The 15,736-nt window shown below is 36.1% G+C and overlaps 1 protein-coding gene and 1 pseudogene across 1 annotated transcript; one reads left to right on the top strand and one right to left on the bottom strand.

Moving 5' to 3' along the window:
* The first annotated feature begins 240 nt into the window (after positions 1-240).
* On the top strand, positions 241-863 carry LOC141491975 (large ribosomal subunit protein eL13 pseudogene; annotated as a pseudogene).
* An 8,339-nt stretch (positions 864-9,202) lies between these two features.
* Positions 9,203-10,308, bottom strand: LOC141491976 (ferritin heavy chain). The gene has a single exon (XM_074192671.1). It carries the CDS (start codon positions 10,163-10,165, stop codon positions 9,614-9,616), a length of 552 nt encoding a protein of 183 aa, XP_074048772.1. The 5' UTR covers positions 10,166-10,308; the 3' UTR covers positions 9,203-9,613.
* Positions 10,309-15,736: the final 5,428 nt, after the last annotated feature.

The raw sequence follows: 15,736 nt of genomic DNA on the forward strand, positions 1-15,736 counted from the left end.
GGTCATGGAAGAACCCAGAAAGAATATGAATTTACTTCAGGTCATGGAAGAAACCAGAAAGAATTTCGAAAAGCAAATTAGAGAGATAGAGGAAAAATTGAGAAGAGTAATGAGAGTGATGCAAGAAAATAATGAAAACAGGTCAGCAGCTTGGTAAAGGAAACACAAAAAAATTCTAAAGAAAATATTACCTGCCTTTCCACTTGGCTGAGGTGCCTGTAAGGAGGGCTCTAAGTAGCCATGGCACCCAGTGGAAATGGCATGATTCTGAAGCCTGGGGGCTTTTCACAAAGACTGGCAAAGATGAGTCGCCACATGGTTTAATCAGTCAGCCAGGAAGATCAGAAGGCTGAAGGTCCATCAAATTGTTCCTCGCCCTGTATCTGGTCCTATCTGACCCATTGTTAGATGCCCTACTGTCTGATACCACACCAAAGTAGGTGCTGTAGAGCCTTCAGCTTGGAAGATCTTTGGGTGGCTGGAATTCATAAAAAAATGGCCTGGACCATTGGTATCTCTGTGGACCCTCATCTCCAAAATAAGGCTACAGAGTCTTTTCAGGCAAATGTGCAGCAACTGAAATAATATCATTCCAAACTGATCCTCTTCCCAAGGAAATCATCTGCACCCAAGAAGGGTAACAGCTCTGCTGAAGAACTCAAGTTGGCAACTCATCTTACACGACCAGTTATGGCCATCAGAAATGTCTACAAGAAAGAGAAGCTCATGTCATTACTGAAGACAAGAAGAATTTCAAGGCATTTGCCAGTCTTCATATAGCTAGGGCCAATGCTCATCTCTTTGGAATCTGGGCAAAGCGAGCCAAGGAGGCTGCAGAGCAAGATGTGGAGAAGAAAAAGTAAACAGTTTCTGAGAATTTAATAAAATAATTCAAAATATTTGTGACATTGTCTTGGATCAGTTGTGAAGAACTGGAGAGGAATTAAAAAGCCACTGAGCCATTTGCTAGGTTCTGTGGTCCATAAAAATACTACTGACAGAAGCTTGGGTCTTAGAGACAGAACACCTGACCTTGGTCCAACTCTTCCTATTAATAGCCTTCAGCTGTTCTGTTTGCATTGAGTGCCTTAACTTCCTTGTTGGACGTGACCTGGCCTGAAGATTTTCTTTACCATTTATTCAGTGATTGGGAACTCTATTTTTAAAACAGTCAATTACCCCACTCAAAGAGATTTCTTTCACCTAAGCCTTAGTAAAGGGAAGAGGGTTGGGGTGGGGGGGTTCTTACTTAACTGTTAGGGTAGGTGAATTTATGTGACTCTTGCTTAGGAATAGCACATCAGTCATTTCTGACTTTCTGTCATAGGTACTCCTTGTAGATGGAAAGATTTTCTCAACTGTTCTCCAGGATCTTCAAGTTGGCTTATTGATCTTTTTATTGTACATTGATATTGATGCACATTTTGGGAGAGTTAGGGTTACTTCATTCTCTATAACCATTATCCAGTTGATGACAATTCACTTTAATTCTCCCAAGAATTACTGTGATTGAGTTATTGCAGTTAGAGCCTAGTTGTTTTTTTTTTTGTGGGGGGGGGGGGATGAATTTGTAAAGGACTTTAATTTTGAATTTTTTTTACAATTTTCCCCCTAAGCTTGCTTCCATCTCCCCACCCCACAGAAGGCAGTCTGTTAGTCTTTACTTTGTTTCCATGGGATACATTGATCTAAGTTGAATGTGGTGAGAGAGAAATCAAATCCTTAAGGAAGAAAAATTATTGTGCCTGATTGTTGCACTAATGGAATGAGCAAGTCCATCAAGGTTGGTCATCACCCCCATGCTGCTGCTAGGGTGCACAGTGTTCCTCTGGTTCTGCTCATTTTGCTCAGCGTCAGTCCATGCAAATCTTTCCAGGCTTCCCTGAATTCCCATCCCTCCTGACTTCTAATAGAGCAAGTGTCCCATCACATACATATATCACATTTTGTTAAACCATTCCCCAATTGAAGGATATTTACATTAATTTCCAATTCTTTGCCACCACAAACAGAGCTGCTATGAATATTTTTGTGCAAGTGAATTTTTTTTATATTGCTAAAATATTGTTTGGGGGTGAATATCTGCACCCTCCCCCTGAAAGTGTCGACCCTCATGAGAAATAAAGGAAACAGAAAAAAAAGAAAAGAAATTATTACCTTCAAAACTAGACTAAGACAAATGGTAAAAGAGATCCAAAAAATAAATAAAGAGAAGAATGCCTTAAAAAATAGAATTGATCTATTGGAGAAAGAGCCACAAAAATTCGCTGAAGAAAATAATTACCTAAAAAAGTAGAACAGATCAAACAAAAAGGAGGTACAAAACCTCACTGAAGAAAATAATTCCATAAAAAATAGAATTGAATAAATGGAAGCTAATGACTTTATGAGAAATCAAGAAAAAATAAAGCCAAACCAAAAGAATGAAAATATACAAAATATGCAAAATATACAAAGGAATGAAACTAACAGTATGTCAAATAATTTCATTGGAAAACTGCTGATCTGGAAACTAGACTCAGGATAGATAATTTAAAAATTATTGGACTACCTGAAAGCCATGATCAAAAATAAGAGATTAGACATCATTTTTCAAGAAATTATCAAAGAGGGGACAGCAAGGTCACACATGTATAGACAACTGGCCCTGGAGTCAGGAGAACCTGAGTTCAAATCCTGATTCAGACACTTAATAATTGCTTAGCTGTGTGACCTTGGGCAAGCCACTCTTAACCCCATTACCTTAAATAAATATTTTTAAAAAAGAAATTATCAAGGAAAACTGCTCTGATTATCTAGAACCAGAAGGTAAAATAGAAATTGAAAAATGCACCAATCCCCTCCTGAAAGAGATCTAAATGAAAACCCAGGAATATTATAGTCAATTTCCAAAGCTCCTAAGTCATAGCAAAAATATCACAAGCAACCAGGAAGAAAAAAATCAAATATCATGGAATCACACTCAGGATAAGACAAGATTTAGCAATTGCTACATTAAAGGATCACAAGACTTGGAAAATGATGTTCTGGATGGCAAAATCAACACCCCAGCACCCCAACAAAACTAGGCATACTCTTTCAGGAGAAAAGAGGCACATTCAATGAAATAGGGGACTTTCAAACTTTCTTGATGAAAAGACAGGAACTGAATATAAAATATGATCTTCAAATATGAGACTCAAGTGAAGCACAAAACAGTAAATAGGAAAGGAAAATCATAAAGGACTTAATAATGTTGAACTGTTTATATTCCTAAATGGCAAGATTATATGGATAAACTCATCTGAACTTTTTCATTATTGGGGCACTTAGGAGTAGTATGCAGGTAGACAGGAGGAGTATGCAGGTAGACACAACTTACAGATGTGAGTTGAATATGAAAGGATGATATCCCAAAAAAATTAAGGAGTGAGAGAATGGGGAAAAAAAGGAAGGGGAATGTAGAAGAGGGTAAATTATCTTACATAAAAGGGGCAAGATAAAGCTTTTACAGTAGAGTGGAAGGGGAGAGAGAGATGAGGGGGAGTGAATGAACCTTACTCTCATCAAAATTGGCTCAAAGAGGGAATAACATACACTCATATCATAATTGGGTATAGAAATCCATCTTACCCTACAGGAAGGCAGGAAAGGAAATGGATAAGAGAAAAGAGAGATGTGTGATAGAAGGTAGGGAAGTTTGGGGGAAGGGCTAGTCAGAAACAAAACATTTTTGAGGATAAGGGTAGAGAAAATACAATAAACAGGGGTGGAGGGAATATGATGGAGAAAAATACAGTAAGGAATCATAATTGTGACAAAAATATTGAATCATTTCTTTGACAACAGCCTCATTTTTCAAACATAGATAATTGAGTCAAATTCATAAAAATTAGTCATTCCATGAGAAATGATCAAAATATGTGAAGTTTTCTATCTATATTAAGCTATCTATAACAATTTTAAGAAAACTCTTCTTACACACTATAGACTGGAGAAATGTAAATTAAAACAAGTCAGAGATAGTCCCACATACCTATTATATTGTTTAATAGATCAGAAAAATGAGGAATGTTGGAGGGGATTTAAGAAAAATGAGACCTTAATGCATTGTTGGTGGAATTATGAATTGATTCAAACATTCTGAAGAGCAATTTGAAACTATGCCCAAAGGGCTAGAAAACCATACTGTTGAACCTAGCAATGCCTACTACTAGGTCTATATTCCAGAAGAGGTGAAAAACAAAAAGGAAAAGAACCTATTTGCACAAGTATATTTATAACACCTCATTTTTGCAGTCATGGACTTGGAAACTAAAGGGATGGTCATCAGTTGGGGAATGGCTGAATAAATTGTGGTATGTGATTTTGATGGAATGCTTTTCTGGAATATGAAATGATTAGTAGGATGCTCTCAGAAAAACTTGGAAAGACATGATCAGATGCAGAGTGAAATGTTCCATGCACAAGTAGCAGTAATATTGTTAGATGATTAGCTATGAATGACTTGCTTTTCTCAGTAATGCTGTGACCCAAGGCAACCCTGAAGAATTTATGCAAAGAATGCTAACCATTCCTAGAGAAAGAACTGATGATGTATGAATATTCATTGAAGCATATCTTTTTTTTCCTATGGGGAGGTCTATAGTCTCTTTTGTAACCTATTACGGAAATGCTTTGCATGACTGCAAATCTAACAATTTGCTTGCTTACTTAATAAAGGAGTGGGACAGGAGGAAGGGAAAGAATTTGGAACTCAAAAGTTTTAGAAACAAATGTTAAAAATGGTTTTTACATGTAATCAAGAAAAATAAAATACTAATTTTTTTAAAATGTCACTAACTCCTCATCTAATTTCCAATAAAAATTATCCATTATCCGAAAAACTCAGAAAAATATTTCTGTAAATTTAGGCAAAATTGGATAAAAAATTTTACTAGGAAAAATATGGCCAGTTCTTCCAATATGTCATAATTCTGAGTTTGCCATCTCCTACCTTCTTGATAGGCTTCTGTTGCACTCAGCCAAAATACTTCTATTATCTATTTCATTTTGACTTGTAGGTGCCTGGGACATGACAACTCTTACCTCTTGATTGGGCTTCTGGACAAGTGCAACTCTTGCTGCTAATATGTCAAGCTTCCAGATGCTTACTAGGACAAAGCAAAACAATCTGCTGAGTTTGAGGAGTTAAAGACTATGTTGATAATTTGAAGGCTGACCATGAGTTACCTTCATCAGCAAATTTTTCTTCCTTCACTGTATGCTGCTTGGATTCATTCTCTCAAAGCTTGTCTACTCCTACATCTCTTTCTCAACTCTATATATCTTATTTTTTTTAGGGGGGGTTAAAAGGTGATGGGGTTAAGTGACTTGCCCAAGGTCACACAGCTAGGCAATTATTTAGTATCTGAGGCCAGATTTGAACTCAGGGATTCCTGACTCCAGGGCTCGTGCTCTATCCACTGCACCACCTAGCAATCCCTATAGATCTTCTTATCCAACCTCTGCCTTATCCTCATAATGTCCCATTCCAAGTCTGTGTGTTTCTGATATTTACTAATTATGTGACCTTACACAAATTACTTAATACATATTTGTCTCATAAACTGGGGTTTATAATACCTACCTCCCATTGCTATTTGGGGCAGCTGAGCAGTGCAGTGGATAAAGTGCTGGGGATAGAGATAAGATTTAATTTCCTGAATTCAAATCTGACCTCTGATACTTCCTAACACACACTAGCTGAGTAACCCTGGCAAGTCACTTAACCATGATTGCCACAGTTCTCTCATCTGTCTAATGAGCTGAAGAAAGAAATGACAAACTACCTTAGTACCATTGCCAAGAAAATCCCAAGCAAGGTAACAAAAATTCAGATATGAAATAACTCAACAGCAACAACAACACACAGCCACAACATTTCAATTTCATATTTAAGAACTCTGAAATTCCTCTAATCATAATCTTTATATCTCCTTTTCCTTGTTCTTTACTCTTCTTAAATCTACTCTTCATCTATACAACTGCAATTTCTCAACCTATTACTGCTATTCTAGGTCATCACTCTTGCTTTAGATAATTTTTTTTTCTTTTTCAAACTTGACTCTACCCATCTCTTCTTGTATGATTTAATGCCTCATTCCCTCTCATTATAACCCACCCAACCTCCATTCTCTATCTACTGGTTCTTTATTTTTTGCCTATAAATTTATTCAATTTTCCTTCATCTTTTTTTTTTAGGTTTTTGCAAGGCAAATGGGGTTAAGTGGCTTGCCCAAGGCCACATATCTAGGTAACTATTAAGTGCCTGAGGCCAGATTTGAACTCAGGTACTCCTGACTCTGGGGCCAGTGCTCTATCCAATACACCACCTAGCTGCCCCAATTTTCCTTCATCTTAAAAATAAAAAGCAAAAAACTTCACTCTTAGTATCAAGCTATACCATTTCTTCCCTTGTCAGATAAACTCCTTGGAAAATTTTTGAATTCAGTGCCTCTTCTTTCTGGCTTCTACAATCTGGCTTCCTATCATTTGAATTGAAATTGCATCATCTAATGTTCCCAATAGTTTAACTGGAATGCTATATTTCTTGACTTCTCTGTAATATTTGTCACTATAGACTACAGTTAGGATATTCAGGTACTCCTGACTCTGGGACTGGTGCTCTATCTACTGCACCAGCGAGCTGTTCCAGTTCTCTATGTTTTCATGATCTTCTTGGTTGCCTATACTTGTTGAATATAATACTTTGCTATAGGAGTTCTGATATGTATTATTTATAGATACATATTTATATACATGTTGGGAGCCAGGGTCTCTAAGCTGTTTGACACAGTCACGGCAAGAAGACTCAGGGAAGTCACACTGCCTGAAGGAACAACATTTCCTTCTTCAATATATATAGGGATTCCATGTGTACCCATATTTATAGGTCTATTATTGATTGCAAAACTTACTCATCCTAATAGTGGAATGACTATAAAGGAAGGATTTCAGAGAAATTCCTTGAATAAAACAGATTGTGAACTCTGTCCAAATTTAACAGGACTGCCTCTCCCTGAGACATACAAAAGGCTTCAGCATTATGAAACCTTTGGAAGACACAGCACTGGGAGTTCCAGGGAGATGTCAGAATATATACAGGGAAACCAGATACAAGATGGGTCAGATAGAATTCCAGGGAAATTGACAGTTTTGCCCCCTTATCATACACAGGAATATATGATAAAGATGGTGAGAGAATAGTTAGTATAGGTAACCAATATGTGAACTCTAACAGCCTTAGTTAATTGGCAAAAGAATAAAAAGTCATAGAAACCGTAGCATCTACCAACAAGGGCTGAAAGGAAAATTAGTTATTGAAGGAGTCAACGGACAGGTGGACAAGCATAGCTACCCTCACTATAGGTTGTCAAGGGAGCATATCAAAAACATTATATATGCGGTACAAAAACATAGAAGCATTCCATTAAACAAATTATATCAAAGATTATTCTAAGGAAAATTCATTTAATCAATAACTTTACTATGCAGCAACAAACTAGGCAACAGGCAGGTTGAGGTCATCACGGTCTGAGCAGGGACAAGAAAATTAATTATATGATTGATAATCACACTTGTAACCACTACATGATCAAACTTGTAACCATATGAACTATGTGATTAATGATGAAAATTGTATACTTTTGTAACCAAGGAAATGATTTTAGTTTGCTTGTTTCATATGATTCTAAGACTATAAAAACAAATCTAAGCAGCTGACAGTCAGTCAACCTGCTCCTGCTTTTACCCACTTGTTGACTCAACTCATTTCGCCGACTCTATCCCTCCTATCAAGTTCCAAGGACCCCGCAGAGGCTGGACCCCCGCATATACATATCTATTATCTATTAGAATTACTAAAGGAAAATATAATAAATTATCTGGTGACCAAAAAAATGAATTACATAATTAATATGACATAAATCTGAAATCTTTCCTATTCACATAAGAGGCCCACTTAGAATTCTTTTGACATTACTTTGTATATATTATATTGTAAATAATCACCCTCAATTCAGAAAATGTCCTTAACAGAATTGGAAATGTTTCAAAATGATTTCAGTGATAGTTCATTAATGAAATGTTCAAATAATCAATTTCGATATATGTGTACTAATTATCATTATATCCACATTAGCAGTGCTAAAGTTAGTATTTAGTCTATGAAGACATTCAGCACCTCTGTCCAACATATTTTGTTAAATCTTTAAGACAACCTTTTGATCTTAAGTATTGTAAGTCTTTCAGCAAACCACAGAAGGAACACTACTAGAGACCTTATCAGCATAGACATTTAAGTCATACCATATAAAAATTGGTGAAATTTGTAATGGTCTTAAATGTCAAAGTTCACATGAATGTTTCTTAAAATTTCACCTTGGTTTTGGTTACCATGATTAAAATCTGGCCGTGATTATATCTAATCTGAAAATACCACAATAATGACCTTGCTATTTGTCCTTTGTTTTCATTGGGGACCATGGATATCACAGGTCCCCCTGGACTCCTATGTGAACTGGATTTAAGTTGACAGAGTTACATACAGTCATCAGTCTCACTTTGTCTTCCTGAATCATCAAAGTCCAATGGTAGGAAAGAGTCAAGATGACTAGAGATGACTTGAGTCTTTTAAGTAGATTACCTTTTGATCCTTGATTCCTAACCAAGCTATTAAGCTCTCCACAGCATCTGTTTCAGCTACCTTCAAGTCCTTTAGAAAAAAAAATGTTCTCATCCACCCATTCCACTGGAAGACATGTTTGGAGTAACTTACCTTATTCACCATTTGAGGTCTGACAGTTATGCTCAATCTGGTTTAGCCTATCTGCCAAGGTTATTTACTGATATGTAACTGCATGCTGCAAATGAGAGCTGAGTGAATCAGGTGGACACCAAGTGTTTTAAGCAGCCCTGAAAAGGGCTCAACAAGTCCTCATATCAGAGATATCCTCTTGAATATTCCATATATTTCAATATTGACCTTACATAATATAAGTGTTAATGAATTATTAAATTATAGCAAAGAATAATTTAAAATGGATGAAACATTATAGTATCTATGTATGTGTATAAGATGTAGCTTATATAATAAACAGACACATATTTATTCTAGTAGAAGAATGAGAAATTAACTCTTAAATAATTTTCTTTTGCCTAATAAGCACTGGTATATTCCCCATTAATCAATCAAAAACTATTTATTTAATGTTTACAAGAAACTATGCTAGATACCAGGAATACAATTACAAAATGAGACAGTGCCTGCCTCGAAAGAGATTAGGATTAAAGAATTATAGCTGGAAGATATGTTAGAGGTCATCTCATTGAATCTTCAAATTTAATCAGAAAGGAAAAGATAAATTCAAGGAGGTTCAGTCATTTGATGAGGGTCACATGGGTAGTTAAGTGAAATTTGAATCCATGTCCTAAAAGTAATATTTTTTTCATCAGTACCAAGTCACTTTACTGAGATGGAAAGGTGGTAATTTTTTAGTTCAGATTATGAAAAGGGCTGATAAAGTCTCACGCCTTGAAAGACAGTAGGAGTGATGCCCGCAGTTTCCCAGATATGGGGGAAACCAGGGGCGGCTTAGCTCTCTTTGCCACTGTCCCCAAGGGTGTGCTTGTCAAAAAGATATTCGGCCATGCCAGAATCGGGGGCCCCCATCTTGCGCAGGTTGGTTACATGATCACCCAGTTCTTTGATGGACTTGACCTGTGCGTCCAGGTAGTGGGTCTCGATGAAATCACATAAATGGGGGTCGTTTTTGTCAGTTGCCAGCGTGTGCAGTTCCAGCAAAGCCAGGTTGACTTTTTTCTCCAGGTGCAGAGCACACTCCATGGCGTTCAGCCCGCTCTCCCAGTCGTCCCAGTCCGGCTTCTTGATGTCCTGCAGGAAGATGCGGCCGCCGCGCTGGTTCTGCAGCTTCAACAGCCTCTCGGCGTGCTCCCGCTCCTCCAGGGACTGGTGCAAGAAGTACCGGGAGAAGTTCTTCAGGGCCACGTCGTCCCGGTCGAAGTAGTGAGACATGGACAGGTAGACGTAGGAGGCGTGGAGCTCCAGGTTGATCTGCCGGTTGATGGCGGCCTCCGCGTCCTGGTGGTAGTTCTGGCGCACCTGAGAAGGAGAGGAGGTCGTCATGGCAGCGGAGACTGTGGAGGAGGAGGAGGAGGAGGAGGAGGAGAAGGAGGAGGAGGAGGAGGGACGAAGAGGATGCTCAGCGGCGGCGAAGGAGGTCGGGGTACTGCTGCTCCAACGGGAGGACCCAAGTGTGGGCTGGTGGAGGCTCAGCTGGGGAGAGGACTAAGGACAACTCCCGCCGCGAGCCCGCATCCTGAACTTCTGGCCTTAAGACTCTAAATTTGTTTTCTCAACTTTGCCTTCCCAAAGATTTAAGATTATATTAGCACAATATGGAAATATCATGTCATTTAATTCTTTAGGATGACATAAAGAATGGGTTTTTAATTACATGAGGTTACAACAGGTTTTTTTTTCCCCATTATTCCCCATCCAGATGTCAGACAAGAATTTATTAGTTTTCTCTAGAATGTTTTCTGTGTTCAAGGAAATTACTAGAACCTGTTCTCAATGTATCTGTAGAACATATTACCTATCTTTAAAGTTGGTCAAACCATCCAGGTTAGCTGAGAAATCAACTACTAAACAAAAATTATAGTTTTAATTCTAAATGTATTTAAAGGTAGTAAAGTCCTTTCTGGTTAAAAACAAGCAAATAAACTATGAATAACCAATGATTTCCTCATAGATTCCAACCTGATATAAAAATATTATATGCTTACATAGTATTATCCTTAAGAGTTTTATATTACATTTCTCAAGCAAAATATCTTTAAGGGACTACAATGGCTAGCTCATTATGCATGTGATACATAGTTTACAGAATTCACATATAAATACAGAGAGTCCTATAATGTATTCTCAATAACATATTATGGATATTCTGGGATGATGTTGCTGCTAGTAACTCCTGCTTTTTCAGGAGAGGCAGATCTATGTCCATGCCCAACACCACTAAGCTCATATTATATATTACATCATGTTTCTTTAAAAACCCAGGCAAGATCCAATTCTATGAATTATTCTCATATAATCAGTTTAGGGAATTGAATTTTAGAATTGTGGGGCAATTCCTTAAAGCAGGCAGCCAAAGCATGGCTTGTACTTCAAACAGTACTCAGAATACACTAAAAATGATGATGACATAGCTCTCTGATTAAAATACATCAAAATTTCCTATTCAGAGGTGATGATGAAGATGGTGATTATGAAAATGATGATGATGACAATAAAGATTTTTAGATGTTTCAGAGAAGTACTTAATCATAATTTTCTCTACTTAGTTTATATTAGAGAAATACATGCTAAAAATTAATGACAATGCTTTTACACGGTATATAGCAAGCAGTTAGAATGTTTCATCAAATAGAAATAATAGATTAAGTAAATTAGATCTCTTGAATCAGGGAAGGAAATGATTATTACCATTGTGAATAATGCTGGACTATTTATGAAAGTATAGACCATAACTGGGTAAATTAAATGGAAAGAATCAAAATCTTCATACTTCTCCAGGAAATTTAAGAGATTCCTAAACTGATTGTGATTAATACAAATAATTGTTGCACCATTTAAAATAGATTATAAATGTTAAAGATTAAGAAAACCTTTTAGACTTTTGGGAATTTGATAAATTATATAAATGTTTGAATCAAAGAGATGAACTTTCTCTATATACAAGTTTGCATTGTATAATATATATTTCTTTAGTTAAATCAAATGAGCAATAATATTTATTGAAAATTAAATGTTTAGCTCCCTTTTATATATATATATATATATATAAAACTCAGAAGGTACAACTAAAGAATATGAGTCATATTCTTTATTTTTAGGGCTATTTTCTCAAGTGACTAAATTGTCACTTCAAGGAGGTTCAGTCATTCAATGAGGGTCACATGGGTAGTTAAGTGAGATTTGAATCCATGTCCTAAAACTAAATTTTTTTTCATCAGTACCAAGTCACCTTATTGAGATGTAAAGGTGGTAGTTTTTTGTTCAGATTAAGAAAAGTGCAGATAAAGTATCATGCATTAAAAGACAGTAGGAATCATGCCCATGGTTTCCTAGATGTGGCAGAAACCAGGGGATGCATGATATGCGTACCCATACTACATATATGTGAATCATATCTCTTTTTACCACTCACACAGCAACCCTCATTGTCTCAGTCCTACTATTTCTAGTAGCTTGCCAATTGGTATTCAGTTTCCTCTCTCATCAACTCATCTTCCACAAATCCGTCATTTGATTTGACTAAACACAAATCTGAAGATGTAATTCCTCTAATCAAAAAGTTTCATTGGCTAACTATTGCCTCTAAGAAAAATAACAATCTTCCTCTGTGATTTAAAACTCTTGATATTCTAACTCTAATCTTTCTTTCTGAAAAAATTTCACATTATTGCTCTTCATTCTCAGTGTTCCAGCTCTACTCTCCTTTCTCACCTCTGTGACTTAGTATCTCTCTCATTTTCTCAGACTTTTGGAATTCCTAGCTCCATTCAAGGTCTTAGGTCAAATATGTCTTTTCAGATTTCCTGTCAAAATTATCTTGAACTTGTTTTAATATGTATTTTTAATTACATATCCATGTGCATATGATTTACCCTAAGAATATGTTAAACTCATTCATGGAAGGTTTTGTCTTAGTTACTCACTGCCTAACAAAGTACTTTTTATAGGTTATGCTTTATAAATGCTTGGCAATTGAATTGAATATATTTTGAACTCATAACTCATCATCATATCAATTGTAGTGGTGAATATAGAGAAAACACTAAAACCCCTAAATTCTGGATGAAGATCCAGTGCATTCTCTATGGAAACAAATTGTATTCTATGGTGGGGTCAGCTATAGCATGATTTATTAATTGATATAATATTCTAATAAAATTTTGGAAAGATATTTTTACTAATAAGGTACTGCTATATACTTGCATTTTAAAGGTGGGAAGACAGTTTCTGATCTCAAAACATATAAAATCTAGTGCACAAGACTTGATATTTGCAAAAATATGTTGTAAAAGATAAAATAATGAGAGAAATTCAGGCAAAATTTAATAGAAAGGCTAACCACAACACAGAGCACTTGGATTGAAAGAGATGATTGATGAGGAATTCTGAAAACAAATCTTGAACTAGATGGCAAATGATGATAAAGCACTAATGAGGGACCAGTTCTTTCTGTCAAAGGTAGAGCAAATCATGATTTTTCTAATTTTGCCTTTTTTCTTTTTCTACAACAAATTTTCTTATCTTTAATTTTTACATTACCCAAATTCCTCCCCTCTCACTTTTCCTTCTTCCCTCCTTACCTACAGAATGCTATTCAAAATATTCAAGAGTATTGTTTTAAAAAAAAAGAAAAATTTAAGAAAAACTGAACAATTTTAAATTTTAAAATATACGAAATATTACACATACTCTAGGCTTCCTACTTTTGCAAAATAAGTGTGGAGATCTATCTCTCATATATTTTCTTTTTCTTTTGAAGTTATGTTTGTTCTTTGTATTTCTATAGCATTCACATTGTTTTGTGGTTTTGCTCCATTTTCATTGTGTTGTAGTCACTCTGTAGATTGTTTTCTTTGCTCCCTTATGTACTTATGTACTACATTGGATTGAATAATTCCTCAATCTATGAACATGCACTTTTGATTCCAGTTCATTACTAACATAAAATGTGCTGCTGTAAATATTTTGGCATGTTTGAGAGCTTTCAATCAGTGCTGTGAGTACGTATAAATCTAGTGAAATTTCAAAGTCTAATCTTAGGATATTTTAGTAATCTTATTTGAATAATCCCAGAGCTGACTAAAATTATTTTATTCAGCTATAGTTCCTATCATTAACAATGTACTATAATGACATAATGCCATCCCTACTATCAACACCATTGACTCTTTTGTCATTTTTGAAAACTTGGTTATGAGGTAAAAATCCCAGTATTGTTTTTATTTGCACGTAGCTCTTTTTTAGCAATACAGAGTATTCTTTCTTATGGTTGTTGATAGTTGATAACTTTCTACTTGAGAACTATTTTTTTTCATATATTTTGCCACTTATCTAACAAGAAGTAAATAACTCTCTAGAATCTAGTATCTATCTATAAAATCACTTTGCATATATTGAATAGAGAGATACTTAAGGCAGGATCATGTGGATTATTATCATTCAATAGGTCAAACAATAAGGGTCTGAATTAAAGAGGTGGCAGTTGGTTGTTGTCCTTCATTTTTAAAGAGGACCCCTGTAACTTGACATAGGCAGATAGATAATGCAGTCGATAGAGCACCAGCCATGGAGTCAGGAGGACCTGAATTCAAATGCAACCTCAGACACCTATGTGACCTTGGGCAAGTCACTTAACTCCATTGCCTTGAAAAACAAACAAACAAAAAAACACTGTGACTGACTATGGCTGATCAGATCAGTATGCATTCAGAAAGCTCTGCCACAAGTAAGGCACAAATAACCATGTGAATATTTAAGGCGAATGCTCTAAAAAAAATCTCATCATTTCTTTTTATGTACTACAATACTGCTTGGCTTATAGCACTTTCCTTAATAAGAACATTCCATGGTGGACAGTCCTGTGTCCAAATATCTTTTTTTTAAGGTTTTTGCAAGGCAAATCGGATTAAGTGGCTTGCCCAAGGCCACACAGCTAGGTAATTATTAAGTGTCTGAGGCTGGATTTGAACTCAGGTACTCCTGACTCCAAGGCTGGTGCTCTATCCATCTAGCTGCGCCAGTGTCCAAATTTCTTAAAAGAGATCTTGAGAGGGTCCCTGTACAGCTTCTTATGATTTCCATTGGGAATGTGTACCTTGTATGAACTCTGTAAAATGATATTTTAGAAAAGCATATTTCTTATTTTTGAACACAGTAGCTAGGCCACTGGAGTTTCCCCTCTCTGCAATAGCGTTAGAATGCCTCCAAGTTCAACTTGAGAAAGTTTCACTGTTGGATACCTTATCTTCCAGGTGATCTTCCAAATCTTCTTAAGACAATTCAGATAGAAGTGTTTTCGTTTTCTGGCATGGCACTGGCACACTGGACAGTTTTCACAGGCCTGCAACAATATACAAAGGTTCTATAAACTTTCACTTTGATAGTTGAATACTTCTTCTTTCCCACACTTTCTTTCAGTACATCCCAAATATTGAGCTAGTTCTGGCAATGCATGTATCAACCTCATTATCCATGTGGAACTCCCTGGAAAGTATGCTACCAAGATAAATAAACTTGTCCACATAAATGAAAGCTTCTTCATTTTCTGTAATCAATGGTTCTTTATATGGATGGCGTGGTGCTGGCAGATGGAGGACTGTATTTTTTTTTTTTTGGTATTGTTAGGTCAAAATTAGCACAAGCTTCAGAGGATCTAGCCATACTTTGTTGCATCTTAGCTTCAGAGGCTGTATTGAATGCACAATCATCTACTAACAAAAAAAGTATGCACTCCCTCCACTTTAGTCTTGTTTGTAATCTTTTTAAGTTAAAGAATAATCATCAGTGGGTTAGTTGATCTTTGATGCCATGTTCATCCTTGCTGGAGACATTTGATAGCATGGTTGAAAACATTATGGTAAAAAGCATGGGGGCAAGTCTTGTTTCACTCAATGG

The sequence above is a fragment of the Macrotis lagotis genome, chromosome 6 (genome assembly GCF_037893015.1).
Source record: "Macrotis lagotis isolate mMagLag1 chromosome 6, bilby.v1.9.chrom.fasta, whole genome shotgun sequence".
NCBI lineage: Eukaryota > Metazoa > Chordata > Mammalia > Peramelemorphia > Peramelidae > Macrotis > Macrotis lagotis.